General features: G+C 41.3%; 1 protein-coding gene across 5 annotated transcripts in view; it reads left to right on the top strand.

The window, feature by feature from the left end:
• lrriq1 (leucine-rich repeats and IQ motif containing 1) overlaps positions 1 to 17081 on the top strand; it is a 56417-nt gene extending 39336 nt beyond the window's left edge. For 2 of the 5 annotated variants that reach the window (XM_061774336.1, XM_061774333.1), the window contains 7 exons: positions 158 to 234; positions 2547 to 2639; positions 9727 to 9817; positions 10720 to 10780; positions 10863 to 10965; positions 14566 to 14666; positions 16532 to 17081. In XM_061774336.1, coding sequence (XP_061630320.1) covers positions 158 to 234; positions 2547 to 2639; positions 9727 to 9817; positions 10720 to 10780; positions 10863 to 10965; positions 14566 to 14666; positions 16532 to 16732 — 727 coding nt within the window. In that variant the 3' untranslated portion in view covers positions 16733 to 17081. Of the gene's footprint in view, positions 1 to 157; positions 235 to 2546; positions 2640 to 9726; positions 9818 to 10719; positions 10781 to 10862; positions 10966 to 12104; positions 12197 to 14565 lie in introns of all 5 variants that reach the window. The other 3 variants (XM_061774334.1, XM_061774335.1, XM_061774337.1) reach the window with 3 other exon arrangements.
• The last annotated feature ends 1198 nt before the right edge of the window (positions 17082 to 18279 follow it).

The following is an 18279-nucleotide window of genomic DNA, read 5'->3' as shown; positions in this document are numbered from 1 at the left end:
TGGCTACATCTTCAACTTTGCGGAGTCGCATGTGGTTCCATTCTCCCATTTGAACTTTACGTGCTGAAATCTCCCATTATTCACAGTCTCATGTTAATTTAAAATCAGACTGAACGCTCTTTTTGCAAAAGACTTTGGGGTCATTTTATGCCTTCAGGGGCTTCACTAACAGGCACACGGCTGAGCTGATGCTGAGGAGAGCCCAGAAGATGACGTCCAAGCGGAAAAGCCCAGGTGTGTAACATTTAAAGTGCCTGCAAAGTCATTTTTGTGTGTTTTCCCCCCAAATACATGAAATATGTTTGAAGGTAAGTGTTGAAAACTGAACGGTTAAGCTATAGCATTAAGCAGTTTTTCACCATCTCAGTTGTCTGGATTTTTAGGGTGGTGCTAAAAGGGGAACAGCATGAGTGGGGCCTCCCCCACTATATAAGTACCGAGCTCCGTCTGTGGCTATTCAGTGGAATTGTGAGTTACTTAGTAATAATAGCTTAGCCCATTGCTACCACTGCATCATGCAGTTAGCCATCAAGCTGTGCATACAACCCGAAAAAAGCATCTTCCCTTAAGTGTTACGTGTTTTGTGGGCTACAATGTTTTTGTTGTGCTGACCCATGCACAGCGCACGCAGCGGGCACATGGCTTGTTGGATGGATCCACTGCGAAGTAGCCTGCTACTAGTGGCTAGTACTTATTAGCCGGTAGTGGGCCAGCGGACCATCGTTGGGTCCATCTCATACTCCACAGACTTGCTCCATAACGGCGCGCGTAGATCCACACAACAGACACTTAAAGGTCAAAGGACAAAGATTTAAAAATGTTTCTTGATAACTCTAGAACCCCTTGACAAACCACCACTGCCATTTCGAAGTGATTATTTAGCAGATATACAGCAGTTAAATCGATAAATATGATGCAGAATGCGCCTTGTGCTTTTTACATCCCGCGCCTTCCGCTCTTCGTCTCTTTCCGGTATAAAACGACATCCTTTTGACATACCGTCACATCGAGCCAGTGGCCACTCTCTTTTTCTGTTGAACAGCTGTTACTTGGCTTCTCGTCGTCGTCACTGTCTGATCGGCTCAAACGTACACTTTGACGTTCAGTCGGGTGCTCCTGTACGTCGAAAACCTCCTCCTCCACATATTCCAACACGTTGTTCGCCATTGCGTATAGTGTGTAGCGCGCTGTGTTTGGCAATTGCAACGTCACTTCTGGTAGCCCTTGCGGTGGATAGCGTAACCACACCCCGATGTCTTGAGCTTCGGGTATGTTCGGGGGTGACACAATATGCGTCATAAAAACCTCATTTTTAGCTAAACTATGGTTGAAAACTTGCTGGAGGTTTCTTGCATGTATTACATAACATATAAACAATGCAAATCTGAATTTTAACTGACCCCATAACATCTTTGTCATCTGACCTTTAAGGGAAAGTTAACTGTTTATTATGTTCGCTAATCCACGAGCTACCGAACTAAGGAGTTTGCTCAACTGCGGCAAGCGTCTAATACGTGAGCGCCTTGCTTGGTGTCGTTGTGTGTAGGTCTTCACATAAGAGAGACACTTAGGGAAAGTTAACTGTTTATTAAACTACAGACAGTCGAGCACATAGGGTGCGAACAAAGGTATTTGATTGCCAGGTTAATTGTTGATTGCTTGTCTCCAGCGCCTTCAGCGGCCATGCCCACACAATCCTGCAGCTCGAGGGCGGGCCTTATTTTACATACATGGTGATTTATTTTTATTCAATGAAATTTGGCAGGCTTTTTAAAAATATATGTAATTTATTTGTATTCAATCAAATTTGGCAGGCTTGTTTAAAAAAGTCTTCTCTGTGGTGTGTCAAATTTACAAGAAATTTTTTTGGTCCCTTTACAGGCACTTTAAGCTATGTAATAAGTATGCGTGCTCTGATTACTCTCGCGAGTGGAATATATAAGCAGGATTTCATAAGCTTAGGACAGGACAGCTCACTTAGAACCGGCTGGTTCTTACAGTGGTGTAAAAGGAGGGTAGATGTGAGCTGTAATGCTTGATTCTTGAGCTATTTTGACTAGTTTTGTGGAAAGAAATTACATAATATGTCTCTTTTAACACCAAATACTGCTGACCGCATTTCCTAAAAAGAAAAAAAATCTAAACTGTTGCTTGGTTTGATGGCCCTCTGTGTTCCTAGGGCCGCGATTTGACAGCAGAGCACCTTTTCAGCTCGCGTGTGCTAATGAGCCATAACGCACAGCAGAAGCCAGACTCTGTCGCTTCTTATTGAGCTATATTTGGGGAAAAGGACAAGTCTCGTGTCGTCGTCTGGGTTTCGTGCGGTCCCAGTTGACGTGGCCCTGCACCGCCGCGCCAACAGTAGTCCAACCCTTTGATCGGCATGTCTTCTTGTCATCCCGCCCCAACCCCGGCCAGGTCTTTGTCGACTATAACTCGTGGTGGCAACCAGAGCCGTGCTCTCATACTTCCCAGAAGTGAGGCTGCGGTTCTCTGCCTTTTTAGGCCTGGCTTAACCTCCTACGCTCCCTCTGTTGGTCCGTCAGGGCATCTGGAGGCCTGGAGAAATCAGCCACTTACAACCTTCCAGCTGGAAGCTCCAAACAGGCTGGCACGGCGCAGCATAAGTGCTACAAGGGGTAAGACACGCAGGTTACGGTTATGTCCATTTGTGTCATTGTCTAAAGCAGGGGTGGGCCTACACAGAGATTGACCTTATTCACTATTGTAATAATATGATATATATGTTATGCGCTATATTCATTCTTTTCCAATATTTGTATTCCTATTATTTGTTTTTTGTTTTTATTATCAATAGTATAACTACTGTTTTTATAATTATTCCCACTCTTATTATGGTTTGCATCAAAATTTTTTTGCGAATGTGTACGTCATCCCCCTCCACTAGTTCATCAACATTGATAAACATATACATACCCACACACAGTCACAATCCCAAATCTATGTTTGTTCATCTATTTGCCTGCCTCACTGTTATCTGTTAATGCTGTGCTGCAATATATATATATATATATATATATATATATATATATATATATATATATATATATATATATATAAATAGATTTTTTTTTTAAACGAAAAAGAAAAGAAAGCAGGGTAGGCTAAGTATGGCCCACGGGACACATATGGCCCGCTTCGTTCTGAAATTTAGCCCCCGAGCATTTACATCATGAAGACTCCTTTTTGTATTTGTTGCATTAATTTAGTCGTTTTGGGATCCGATGTTAAGCCTTTTTGGCTTTTTCAGGCCACCATGAGCCAAGTTGTGGTGGCCCTGTTGGAACCTGTACTGACCACTTATATTCATGATATAATCCATTAAGTTTTAGTGATTAGTTCATATTTAGCGTCTTTATACTATATTGTTTTAGCCCCTTTAAGAAATTATTAGTACAATTGCATTCATGGTGACAACTCTGTACTAACCTCACTAAAAAGAAGACATTGCAATTGCACTAATTAATAATAATGCTTAAAAGAATAAATCAATTCTGGAATTTTTAGACTATTTACTTAACACTGAGAATCCAACAAAGCTTTATCTTGTGTCTTGATGTTGTACACACTATGTATATTATGTACTCATATGTATGTACATGCATATTGTAAAATATTGGTTGGTTGGTGGGAACCTAAGCCTAGGGTAGTATTGTATGTGTTTGTGTGTGTGTTATGATTTTGATTTACCTTTAAATATTATTTTGTATCTTGGTGATTATCTGCACACGTTTAAAGAACCCTCTTGAAGATGAGATGATGCATCCCAAGGGGCTATATTTGAAATAAATAAATACCGGTATCAACAAATAATGCACAATATATATATATATATATATATATATATATATATATATATATATATATATATATAAAGGCAGCGTTTCTCCAACTTTTTACCGCCTTTGACCGTTTTCACATGAAGACATTTTGGATTATTTACACCCTCGCGATGAAATACCCACATTTATTATTCACCCACCCCTGCTATATGCCGTATTGTGCCACAAGTCTGGCAAGTGTTATGACAGTGCCGTAAAGTGTCACGGTGTTGGTCGTGTGCGTTGCCTTACTTTTTTGATGAATAAAGTCCTTGTTAGCACACAGTTGTTGTCCACACATTATTGGACAATAATCTGTAGATGAAGGTTCACTTTGTGTCGCTGCCCTTGTTCCTCGCCGCCATTCCATGGTCCCGCTGCCGCTTGTATGAATGTTGAATGTATGATGCTAGCGGTATTAGAGGTGGTAGGAAAAGACCAGCCTTTGGTGTAAAAGGGGCTTCAGACTTTAGACTTTTACTCAAAGATGAACATAAGATGCTCTGAGGAAGTTCAAGAAGAGAAACATTTCTCCCTTGTCCTCCTTGGCCTGCCCTGAGGTGGAGAGATGATTTGACTTTGTGACATCGGCAGCCAGACTTGAAAGGGGGAGAAGAAGCTGGAGGGAAAAGAGAGTAATGAGCGGTAGGGTTGTGTGAGTAGGCTTTTATTATCTCATCCAGGGAGCAATGCTCAGAAGGTCATCTAGGCATAAGAGTGTCCACTTAATGGTGCCACCTGTTGCTTTTGTGTGTACGTGACAGGCAGCAATTTAAATTTTCACATTGTGGGGGGTATTGAGACAGTACAGCCCCCTCAAAACCGACTGATTTCAACAGGGCTGTTAAAAGAAGATGACCCTGGGCGTCATTTGTACTGTATTTTCTTTGACAGTTTTGCCCCCGACTCTTCACACAAGTCAGTATTTCCCAACTTTTATTGAGCTAAGGCATATATTTTGTTAGAATAATCTCACGGCACTCCACTAAACAAAAATGTGGCAAAAAGTGCCGATACAGTGGTGTCTTTTAATTCATTCCGTGACCACGCTCGTAACTCAAAATGCTTGTATCTCAAATCATCTTTTCCTAATGAAATGAATTGCCATTAATCTGTTCTAGCCTCCCCCCAAAAATCAATAATAACTTAGGTAATGTGTTTTTAATAAGGAAAATAGCGCTCTATAATATTGTACTTTATAAAAACAGAGTAATAACATAATTAAATAGAATGTAAAGAATTAAACAGTTTGTGCATCATGATTTAATGCTTCAATTCAATGAATTTTGCTGCTCCTTCCTGTGTACTTGCCTTGGCCACCTGGGGTAGTATAATACAGTCAAACGAAGAAGGGTGACTCTTTTTCATTTGTCTGTATGCACATTGTCACTATTCACAGTGACTCAATAAACTGCAATGATATTAGTTTTGGCTCGGCTCGTGTCTCGAAAAAACCCGTAAGCCGGGTGGGTCACTTATATCTCAAGGCACCGTGGTACTGAAATAATGATGACCTATTTACCTGCGCAGTGTGAAATCTCGTCCCAACCACAGAGCTGTTAGTTGTATCTACAGCAACATGATAAGTGGTACAGAAAATGGATGGATGGATGTGCCTTCTGCCATCTAGTGTTAGATCATTCATAGTACTGCCTGTCACTATATGTTGCTGGCATAGATACGTAGATAAACAATATACAGTGGAAGCTCGATATAACGGATATTGGCTAAAACGGACCGTCGGGACTGAACAATGTGTATTGTACATAGAGCACTGGCAGAGAGAGGGGGAGAGCAGCATGGCTGCGTTGTTAACTGAGGAATACAAAACACAAGTCTGGAACATGCTATTTTTGGTACAGTAAAGTTTTTTTTGTCAAGTCGTTCGCCTTCGGGAACAGATTTGGAACTAGGAAGCGTACTAATTCCTCGGGGCTCATGAACGCGCCTCGCCGATGATGAGTACTGTACGTCAACAATGTCACCATGACAAGTTTGGATAGAATGTGAAACTTTCAAACATTTGCAAGTTTTTTTTTTTTTTTCAAATATTTCTTTACAGTAACTTAGTTGGGCATTTTAGGCCACGAAGAAAACCTACAAAACCATAATTTTGTACTGTACAGCAATATGGGTGCATATGGCCTCTAAAAAAAATGTCTTTCAACGGACAATTGGCTATATCGGACGACTCCACCCCCGCCCCCATTAGTCCATGCTATCGAGGTTCCACTGTACATAATTTGTAGTAAATAAATAAGAAATGTCTGACCAATTAAGTGAAATTGGATGATTTCTCAGCACCGTGGTTGGGAATCACTGTACTAAGCCAATGGCGTGTCAATGACTGGCTCTCGGTGCTGTGATCCTTAATGGATCTGTGCCGACCTTCCCTGGCACACTCCTGGCCTTGACCTGTGGAACACACTCCACCCTCCTCCTCTTCCTCCTCTTCCTTGTCCGGATCTCCCCCCAGTGCCCCAGGCCTGTGTAGGCAGCCAGGCCTGGCTCGCCCCGACACGCTCTCCTCAACAGGGGTTAACGTTTCAGGGGGTTTCGAGTCCGGGCCCTTCTGGAGGTGATTAGCCCCGAAAAGCCATGACAGATTCTTTCCAAGATATCTGACGCGCCGTGTTTATTTTATCCAGGCTCTTTGTGTGGATGTGCTGGACATGAGTAACCCACTTGAAACGGGTATCAGCTTACACGGAGAGACGGGGAAGAGGATGGAAGAAGTGGGGGGTAACGAGCCTCGAGATGTTATGTTGTAAAGGGAAAAAACATTCCTTGGATGATTCCTGTTGTCAAGTGTGCCCGAGTGGGCGACGTGGTCCCTCCACAATATTGTATGCGTTCATGTTTGTGTTACGGGTTTCCCAGTCTGCCCCAAATCTTATGTGGTGTGGAGAGAACGTCTTTAATAAGGGTTATCATTTAAGTAGACTCATGACACCAGAATGTTGTGTGATTCCATGTTTGTGTTCCTGGAAGAGCAATGGGACATTCTGGTTCCACCCAGTTTGCAGATTTAAAGATGATTTTGCGTCATGTGGAGACGGCGTCTTTAACAATGATTTGTGTTCCAGTCGAGTGCAACATGTTGTCGCTCCACAATGTTGATCTTGTCCATGTTAGTGTTCCGTCGAGCAGCACAATTTACACCGACAGCACACCTCACCACTGTTCCGCTGCCCTCATACATGTCCTGTATTATTCTAACATACTTCTTCCGCATGCAGTACCACAGTTTCTCTCTGGGTACTGTCATAGGCTTTCTCTAGATCTACAAAGACACAATGTAGCTCCTTCTGACCTTCTCTGTACTTTTCCATCAACATCCTCAAGGCAAATAATGCATCTGTGGTACTCTTTCTAGGTATGAAACCGTACTGTTGCTCGCAAATACTCACTTCTGTCCCGAGTCTAGCCTCTACTACTGTGTGACATTGTTTAATATCTGTAATTGAGTAAATAAACACCCACGGGGGCTATTTGTGGAAATAGGGTATTCTGTGTAAATCCAGTATCATAAACAAATGGTAGTACAGTGGGGTATTATGGTCATCTATTACAGTACATTTATAGTTAATGATCGAACTGGCTCAAAAAATAGGTACTTGTTGGGGGATTTATTGATGCCACCCCCGCACCAACACCCACCCCCACCAGGATCTCGGGCGGGAGGGAAGCGTGTCATTTCTTGATCCCTTGTTTGCTGCAGGCTACCCTCTGTTCCTCCTCCCGACCTGCTGATATTCGGTCTTCTCCTCAGCGTAGAGACGAGCCCACTTAATGCGCTTAAGAGCACCTAACCCAACCCCCAAATTGCAAATCTCCCCATTGTGGGACTAATAAAAAAAAAATATATATATATATATATATATATATATTTGATCTAATCAAGCCCGAACCGCAAGCGTTATTCTATCAGTCAATGGTTCTCTATAATTTACCATAAAACCAGCAATGATTTGCTTCCGCTTTGGTGCATAAAATTCCCATTACATCAATTTTAATAATGTTTAACTGTGAAAATACACATATTTAATTGAAACTTTATTCATAGTAGCGGAAAGTTATTCCCAACGGCTGCATTTTCTGGAATGGGAAGCACAAGCATCCATTTCCGGGCCCGCTTGTACACCCCCGAGGGGGAGCATCCATCACTTGACACTTTTAGTGGTCCTCGGCAATTAACCCATGAAAACTGCAGCACTTTCCCTCGCTGGGGTGCAGCAAAAGCGAGCAATAAAGGCGTCATTAGTTCCAGCGACGGCCTGTCAGAATCCATTATTAGCCCACACCCGTCTACGGCTGCCCTACTGTCAGCACAACGCAAATGTTTACTCTGAATTACGGCCTTATTAAGCGATTTCAACACGCGTCGTAAATCAGACGATTTCTCCCTTGCTCCAGAAAGCTGTCGGATTGGAGAACCACAACAGTCGGGGAGAGAGTCACGCGTCTTTCAGCAAGTGGAGATCTGTGATAACAAACACACAAAGCTCTTTAAGCTAAAAGTAAACACACCAGCCGCTTTGACTACACAAGCTTCTCATTTTAGGTGATCTGTAGTCACTTTTTACTGTGACACAAGCTTTGTTGGGGCTCGAGCACAGCGATGTGAAGGACCTCTAGCTTTTAAAAAAAATATATATACATATTTTCTTTTCACATTTTTATTCTTCGGCCGAACAAATTAGCACTTTCAGGGTTTTTACCACACTAACATCCATTGTGAAAATGTACACTTTGTATGTCTATCATGAGTAGACCCGCAAAAAAAAAAGTCTCAAGAAGCCATGCCCAAAAAGTCACAGCAAGAATCTTTAAAATGCATTCTAGCGAACATTTGAGAGAGGTACTTTCAAGAAGTCCAAGGGAATTTGTGCAATTGATGCCAAATTTAAAGCGTGTATACTGGACAGATGGACAACGCTTAATTGAGGGGGGGGAAATTGCATTTTTGCTATTGCGTGTGGGCGGAACAGCATGATGACTTGCCATTGGCGCACCCCAGAATTTGCGGAAAATTCAGCCCACGGAGCCAGTTCCACTAATCATCATGCAATTTGTTAGGCATGTCTGTCATGAGGAGACCCACAAAAAAGTCTCAAGAAATCATATCCCACAAGTAATTTTCTTGGGGTCTTTCAAATGCAAACTTGTCCGAGAAATTTGTGACCCCCCCCAGCACGAAACCGATTGGGAGTCGCATAGCCGTGTTTTGAGCTAGAGCAAATAAAGCACTGATGAGGTGAAAAAGATTGATTTTCAGCAGATTAAATCAGGGATCATAAGACTTGGGGTTCTCTGGATTTAATTCAAACGTACGTCATTACACATATGAACCAACAAGGGGCTGTGATAAAGTCCCTCGTGATGTAAACAAAACACCCTTGTTCCGAGGCTAACGTTGAAACGCCGCTTCCGGTCTTTCAAGGGACATATCTTCCGTTACCCAATTAGCACAATCGATATCATTGGAAAGCATTTTTCATGGCTTTTCAGAAAATGAATATACCTGTACTGTAGCTCAAAAATCAGAATCAGAATCATCTTTATTTGACAAGTATGTCAAAAAAAAACCAAGGAATTTGACTCCGGTAGTTGGAGCCGCTCTCGTACGACAACAGACAGGCACTTTGACAAAATATACTTTTAGGACATAAAAACACACTACGGAGAGTCGTTGAGCAATGTATTCCTGAATTTCTTTTAAAAAAATGGCCCCTGAAGTCAGTTTTCACTTTTAGTTGGCTTTACTACACAAGTAGCTTTGATTTTTATTTGCTGCTATTATCAAATGAGTTTTGTTTGATACAAATCTCAAAGCAATAGTCACCTGTGAGATGTATTCATGGTTATCTTGCGGCGACCTCAGTTGACCAGGCGGAGGTGGTGCCAGGGCGAGCGAGGTGGGAACAGACTCGGAAGTGGCTCCAAAACCAGAACACTGTGAGGCGCTCAGAGAGGTGAGCAGCAGCTCTTTAACTGTTGGATGATGTTGTCTTGGTTTGTCTTTTAATATCAACAGGGTTCTTGCGCTGACATATAACATCAGTCCCTGAAGTGACAATAAACCAGATACCAAATCGCGGGCGTTAAATTTTGTGTTTGCTCACTCTAACAGAGTGTGCACACTGTTGGCAATAGGTGTAAAAGTGGTGGAGACTGCTGTATTTAAAAAAGGGTTTTGTGCTTTAGGTAGCTCTCGTGGGCTTTACCATGAAAAATTTAGGAGAGCACCCCAAGTGCAAAATGCAATGATGAAATTGTAAGTGTTAGTGGGAAGAAAAACAAACGGTTACAGAAAAGAAAACTCGCTGCAATAATTTTGGAGATGCCAGCAACCGTGTTTTGTTTAAATTGTCCCAAGTAGATGGCAATAGGATGTATGTGCCCATCCAGCGAGATATTGCGTTTAAAATTTAGGACAACGCACCTAAAGAACTGCTCTGGGAGATGCCAGCACCACTTGTCACAGTGCGCTGAAGTCAAATGAACCAGATGCAAGGAAATGCAGAGTTGGAAGTTTTGCAATAGTTGATATGGCATGACTCCTTCTTTTGACTGGCTCCAAGTCAGTCCTCAGGTCATTCAGAAACTTCTAAATTGCATTGCATTTGCAATTGCATATATATAGATATAGATACATAGATAGATACATCGATAGATTAGACTGACAAATATTTACAAATACTTTTTTTCCTGTGAGGGAAAATATTTTTGTTTTATATTCATAATCTTTTCTGTTTTAATTTTAAAAGAATTTCAATTATGAAGCTTGCACCTGCATGACAGCTGCTGTGTTTCAAAGCTAATTGCTGAGCTACTATAGCATATAAAGCATAACTTTCCATATTTTCATCTTCAGCGAACATTTCTTACCGGACATTGCCGCCGATGCAGTGAGTGTTGGACGACGACGACGTGTGGTGAGTAAGCTGCCACACACACTTGCAATGCCTGCAGTGCTAGCGCAAATAATGTTGATTGTTTTGTCTGCAATGTGTGTAGCCAGAAGCAGGACGTACGGAACATCACACCACGGGAGTTTGGGCCTGCAACAGTTTACCTGCTCAAGCCTGTAGAAACAACCAAAACACTCTCGGACTTACAAGTGAGTCAAGTCAGTTATTTCATACAAACACAGACTTAACTGTCATTGGTTGCTAGGCAGAATTAATTCCCGCACAACAGTTTGTCCCACAAAGACCAAAAGTAAAGCCGCATTCCCTCCTAAAGTTGAGGAACTTGATAGTTCTGGAACTAAAAGGTCCTACTGCGACCATGCCCAGAAGGTTCCTGAACCTTGCAAGAGTACTAGGGTTTTCTTTTGGCCCCTATGCATTGAGGGCCACATTATTAAAATAATTTAAGGGTGTGGGGTGTACCTTCATAATGTTGAACCTAAAGTTACATGATTTTTTTTTAGTTCTTGTTACTTTTAGTTCCTGCCATTGAAAGTTCGAGTTGTCGGTACCATTTGCATGAGTAGACGTCCATTCAGATGTGTTTATAGCTGCAGCAACCCCACCCCCGAGGTTCTCAAAGTACTAGGGTCTTTTTTCATAAGGAATTACCCTGGAAGTAAAAAAAAAAAGAATAATAAATAATTGAAGGATTTAGAAATCTTCCCTTTGATTTCCCGTTAAACACCCAAAAAATGTAAACCTTTCAGCTACATAGTTTCAGCGACTTTTTACTTATTGGTACTTTTATTCCTGGAACTGTTCTCCTATTCCTGTTTGTGTCTGTACGCTCTGTACGGTTTCTACTCGAGTAGTTCCGACAAATGGTCACATTTATAAAATACAAAAAGGAACTGTGGGTTCTTTGGACACCCATCCAAACTCACAATAGTCCACCAATAGTTCTTAGTCCCTGGGTAAATGTACCTGTTGGCGAAATGTGGCATAAAAAATTCCCTGTTCAGACTTGCAGGAATTGTTGATTGGCCCAAGCAAGGGGGGTGGGGGCAAGAGAGGGCCCACGAGGTCAGTCGCGGGACACGGTGTTTCTCCTCTGGCAGGAAATGGGTAAAAAAAAAAAAAAAAAAAAAGAAAAGGTGGAGGATGACTGGGCCTTGTGTGAAGGTCCGAGGGGGCTGACAAAGATGCCAGTGAGGGCAGATGAGCACATGAAAGCGTCTCAGGAAGGCAGCTGAAGGAGAGCCCTGTCCTGTCTTGCCCGCCCCCCCCAACACTTTAACGAGGCCTAATTGGATTCTGATGATGATTTCAAAATGATTTCCACGAGGTGCGCCGGCCCAGAGGAAGAAGAGTGCCTTGTCCTGCCGCCGTCGCCGCCACCGTCACGCTCGCAACGACAGGACGCGACAGTCAGGACAGGTTGCCTCTGTTTGCACGCTGAATTATGAACATGTGTGGTAACTGATTTTGATAACCTTTATGATCGTTAAAAGCTCGTCAGAACACAAGACAACCATATTTGACTCTTGATTGAATGCAGTCAGACCTAGGACTGGGCGGTATGGCCTTAAAAATGTGTACTTTTCACAAAAATACGATTTTTTTCTACTTCAGTTATAGAAAAAGCAAATGACAATGACATTTAAAACAAGTTTAGCTTTTTTTCTTTCCCATCTGGGTTCTTCCTAATACCAAAAAAGCTTTGAAAGTTTTTTTTAACAAGCTTTTTCCCAACATTAACTTGCATCAACTTCCGCAGAAGGAATAGAATTGTTTTTCATATTTTTTTTCTTTACAGATAATGGGAAAATAAGCTTTCTCATGGGGAAAAAATTAAGAAAGATCCTAAATAAATGAACATTTAAAATGTTGAGTTGTATAGGTGAGACGACTTCAGCTAAATATTTGCGACTTGGAAGCACATACCTCAGTTCAAAAGTTTCCAAAATGTCGATAAATCACTGTTTTTGCAATGTATAATTGCACTGGTTTCTGCCTTCCATGGGGCCCATTTCCTGTCGTTTGTGAAAATGATTCTGCTCATGTTGTGTAAGCAAGAGTTAAAATCGCAAGTGGAAGAAGTACAGGTCAGCGGGGACTTGCTTTGAACTACGGAAGCTCTTAGCCGCGCATATAACCAGCATTGTACACACTTGCAAGGCTTTTTTTTTTCCATGTCGGAGCAAGAACCCTATTCATTTGAAAGTCTGTCAGGGCCAGGATTTCCAAGGTAGATCACCGACAAAGTTAACAAGCGAACTTAATATCACATGCTCAATGTTTGCTGGGTCATTCCTTGGCCCCATTTTCAGCCAATAGCATGCAAACCTTTAGGGTGGATTGTTCTGTGTCAGAGTAATACCCCTATAGACTTTAAGATATCAGATCATCGAGCATGTCATTCACAGGTCACCCCAACTCACGTTCTAAACGGAGTGACATACTATACGCGGTGTGCCAGCTGTGCACGTATTCAAGCATGGGTCGGTACCTGTTATGGGATCCCGGGCCCCCATGCCCCATCTTTGTCGCCCACTCCCCCGTGGTCTACACGTGGATTCCATCACTGCGGCTAGCATCGAAAGAATTTCACTGGAAGTTACAGCTATTCTCTGTTTGAGGGGTTAGTGACCAAGCCCTGAGGCGGATAGCAAACATTTGTGACTGGATGCCCCCCTTAAAAATGTTCATGATCACCTATTCAGTGATGCCACGAGATACGAGCTGTTGTTCGGCTGCTTTTTTTTTTTTTTTTTTTGCTTTGACTTGTGAACAAAAATTTGAGATACAAGTGCTTTCTGGTGGCGGTGATCTCAACTCAAATCACTTCAGAACAAGCATCGGTTAGGCAGATAGTGCACAAATCTTCAAAAGAGGCTTCAAGCTGTTTAATGCCACTCCCAGTTCAAGTTTACTGTCAAACAAAACAAAGACAATTACATTCCTTTCACTGGGGAAAGATGATTTGCGATACGAGTGTTTTGAGCCACAGGACGAATTAATAATAATAATACATTTTAATTTCAAGTGCTGTTCAAGAAACCCAATTTTCAGTTCAACTCGTATCTCAAGATACCAATGTATTAACAGTTTAAACCCTAAATACACCACAAATTATGGTTCCAAAACACATTCATATTTCAAACAGAATGTCACTATGGCAACGCTTTAAGCATTTTCAATGGAAAGGTCAGCAGACAGTTGTAACAAGCTACTGGGACGCGCCACCTGACTGAAAAATAACCTCTGTCGTTAAATGTGTGATAATTTGGCATTGTGTAGTAATGGTGTATATATGTTTGTACGTATGTATGAATAATAAGACCTTTAAAAAGATACTAATGTTCACTTTTGATTGACACCACATTGTTGACAAAAGTATTGGGACATAGACGTTCCACCTACCTAGGAAGTAAAAAAATGGTAGAAAATATGAAGATGTTCTTTCCTTTGAAGCTATAACACCACACACATGCACACTCACATTTGAATGGATTTGTTCTTCCACCCGAAACTCATCCACGTGTGCTGGACCCTGAACAGAATAGGACCTCTTCCCACACTGTTGGGAGCACATGATTGTCCAAAATGTCTTGACCAGACACTCAGGAGTTCTACGCCAACATTTGATTTATTCATGAATTGACTGAAGGCGCTATATGTATCAAACTTATTATTATATCGTTGCTATTATTGATCAATGACTGAATCGCAATATTTCTCAAGTCCGTATACAGTGCCTCTCAACCATATTCTTTTCTTTCCTTAATGGTTTTTTTTTCTGCCAGAACAAGATGTTCCCACTCCGTGGAGGAAGGAGCGCATCTCCTTCCGGGATGAGGCTATGCGTCGTAGTGGCGGATGGGGTGGAGGGAAGAAGAGAGACAAAGTAAAACGCTGATGCATCTTTTGTTCAAGGAAAAAAAAAAAAAGAGATAGATAATAGAACCTTTCTGCTGGACTGTGTAATCGTGTTAAGGACATTCTATCCTGCAGCCCAAACACCTTCAGGTGCTTACTTTGAGTATTGCGGCCTAAAGAAACACTTTTAACACATAACACAGTTCATATCATGACAGGAAATAGGAAGCAGAAACTTGTACTCACCTACCTGTTCATCTTTCTTAAGCTTGGACAAAGTCCAGCTTTGGAAGTGCAAATCCTGATGTGCCTTTTGTTAAGTCGAAGCACTCTTCCGTAGCCTGGTTACCCTTCTAGTTGCACTTCTCTTGAAGAGTTGGCTGGAGAAGAGCCACTAAATAATGATATAAATAGATAGATAATAAATAGATGACTGAGAGTTTTGAGTTGTATGTCGATTTAGCAAACTTTGCCGCCGTGCTGCGCCAACACGCAATGACAAAAGCTCAAACATTTCATAGTTTAGCATTGTTTGTCTGTCTAGTACGGTGGACCCCACTAGTCATGGGGGATAGGGACTGGGCCGCACTGCGAATAGCAAAAATCTGCGGATAATTAATGCCTATTATACTTGCATTGAAAGCTGAAAAGTTTTTGAATAAGTGAGGATAAAACGCCAATAAGCGCTTCTGGGGTTGTACCCCCACCCCCCCCCCCCCCCCCGCCCCTCCCTCAACCCCCAAAATAGAAAAGAAAAAAACAAAAGAAATAAAATGGGGGAAAAAAATCTGCTGTACCGTGAGTATGTAGGGGGGTCCACTGTATACGTGACTTTAATTTGGCAGCACTCGAACCAAAATTGCAAACGTCCTTTGTCTTTTCAGCAAGACTTTTTGAAACTTTTTTGTGGGCTCACTCATGATAGGCATGCCCACCAAATTTCATGTTGCTAAGTGAAACTGGCTTCAGGGATGGAATTTTGCCAAAATACTGCAGTTTACTGTTGAACCAATAGTGGCTCATCAAACTTCGCCCACCATGCTCCGCCCACACGCAATGATGAAAAATCGAATGTTACTTAATTTAGTTTGCCCCATCTTCAAATTTGGTCGCAACTTGGACTAACTCACTGGAGTTTGATTTTGAAAAACCGCTGGAAATAACCCATTACCCCCAAAATAACTATAATGGCCCCTTCAATGCCATTTCGGAAAATACAAAGAAAGTCCATCATCATCATCTGGTTTAAAGCAGCCATTTAAGCGGCCTTCAAAGACAAACTCGCCCTACAGATTTTGCAGATTTGAAGCATGCATTCTGAGCAGATGGATGACAAAAAAAAATGTGAAACATTTTTTGGTCATGACGTGGTTGGAGCATGTTCGCGAAATTTGATGACTCGCCATTGGTTCAGTAATGTGTGCCAGAACTTATGGAAAAATGCAGCCTCCAAAGACAGTTTCACTTAACAACATGAAATTCGGTCGACGTGTCTCTCATGAGTAGATACACTAAAAAAGTTTCAAGAAGCCATGCCTGAAAAGACACAGGAAGTCTGCCATTTTGGTTTAAAGTGGCCATTTCCCGGGGTCTTTCAAAGACAAACTCATCGTAGAGATTTTACCAAATTTGCAGCACAAATATCAGAAAAATGGATGACGGTTTTGGTCACTGCATGCGGGAGGAGCACGGCGGCAAATTTCGTGACTCACCATAAAGCCGGAAGCTCTTAATACCTCAACTCCACAGGCCCTTAAACATTATTGCACTTTTTGCGAGCCACTGCTGATTATCATCTTTATTGTTATTTAAATGAGCAGTACATATAACGTTGAATAAAACTGCCACTGAACGAGATTCCAAAATGGAAATTCAGCGTTTCTTTTTTCGCAGCCGCCGAGAAAAGTGAACTTGTCGAGGAATGTGCCACAGCGAGAAAAACAGAGAAACCCGAACCCACATCGAGGGAATAACATGGCGCGAGCAGAAACCATGGGTAAAATGTCCGAGCTAATTGGTGGCTCTAATAAGGGCTGCAGGATGTTTTTATACAAATTGAATTTAAAAAAGAATGTTAGCCAAGTGGTGTCCTGACTCCACTTGGTTGAAGAGCTAGCGTCAGGTATTTTTTGACATTTAGCTCTCCTTACATGAACGTTGTACACGTTGTATAGTCTACACATACTATACAAAATGCTTTATCTTAGAATGTCTTTTTTTTTTTTTTTTTTTGCTGGAAAAAGAAATGAGAAATTCTTTTGACTATTGGGAAAAACTGGTCAAGTGTAATGTACTGGGCCTTACTGTAATAGCAAGCTTAAGTACAGTTAAAGTCAAAATTGTGGTCGTACAATTTGCAGTTTACTAGTGTGCTACAATTTTTTGCATTGTAAACAATAAAATCGCAAATTTGATCAGCTAATAAAAACATGAAACTGTTTAACAGTAAGAGTGGGAGTCCTGATATTGATATTTTGCTGAAAATATATCACCAAATAGTATCGATATGTGACGGCGCTTTAAAAAATGTGAGTTGTTTTGCTTGTAGAAGAAGTAAAAAAAAATTGTGAACATGCTTTTAACGTGTAAGAGTGACTTATATGTCATAACTTAGCAATGTGACGCTATCGTGATATTTTGCAGACGATATCACGATACGGTGATTGCGCGATATATCTGTGGAAGAAAACATTGATGATTCATCATGACGAATCACGAATAAATACCAACACTCCTCCATTATTGCTTTTTTTTAACTATTCACGGTGATTAGCTTCTTTTTACACTTGTACGATAAAAGATTTGCATATTTGTAAATGTTAACACCTCGTATTTGTGTTTACATATGAATATTAATGCAGCGGATCACCTCTTTTTGAAGTCAATTTTATTTATATAGCTTTTTACAGAAAGGACTCTCAAATACGACATCACAAACATACTGTTACAAATCAAAACAATCGGTGGTTTACATTTTTAGGATATTAAAAACAAAGTGGCACTAAGCACCTTCTCGTCGTGCCTTCTCCATTAAAATTAAGACAGACAGACCACCGGCAGTGGTTAATTTCTAAATATATTCTTGGAACAATTTGACTATGGAGGTTCTACAGTAAATTTGAATAATGTTTTTTGGTTTGTTTGCTATCTTCTGGACCGACCTCAGCTGGCGTGGTCTCCGCTGGCACCAAAAGCCACAGAAAGCCCAGTGAACTTTTCACATTTGCCTCAGTGTGGTGTAGCCGCCACACTCGCTCTCCTTAGAAGTCCAATAAGACCCTAACACCAAACATCCCGCCCCCTCCCCTTAATACTGATGTTTATTTGGACTTTTCCTCCCGCAGCACAGCACATGCCTCAGGTACCACTGACCCCAGAAAGACCATCGTCATCACAACACCACAATTTTCATATCAGAATGAATTATTAATGTGATGTCACTGACATACATTTTCCCAAATAATTAAAAAAAAAAATGCATTTACAAAAACAAACTCTTGGTGAGAAATGCGTCCATTTAAATATTTACGTTTTGAATATCTTAGAGGAATGTTAAGACAAAGAATAACACTTCTTTAAAAATATGATATATATATATATGTATATATCAAGTACATCCACATTGGTTTAAAAATATGTGT

The sequence above is a fragment of the Phyllopteryx taeniolatus genome, chromosome 5 (genome assembly GCF_024500385.1).
Source record: "Phyllopteryx taeniolatus isolate TA_2022b chromosome 5, UOR_Ptae_1.2, whole genome shotgun sequence".
NCBI lineage: Eukaryota > Metazoa > Chordata > Actinopteri > Syngnathiformes > Syngnathidae > Phyllopteryx > Phyllopteryx taeniolatus.
Note: the sequence above shows the minus strand (reverse complement) of the source record. Positions and strands in the feature narration are given on the sequence as shown.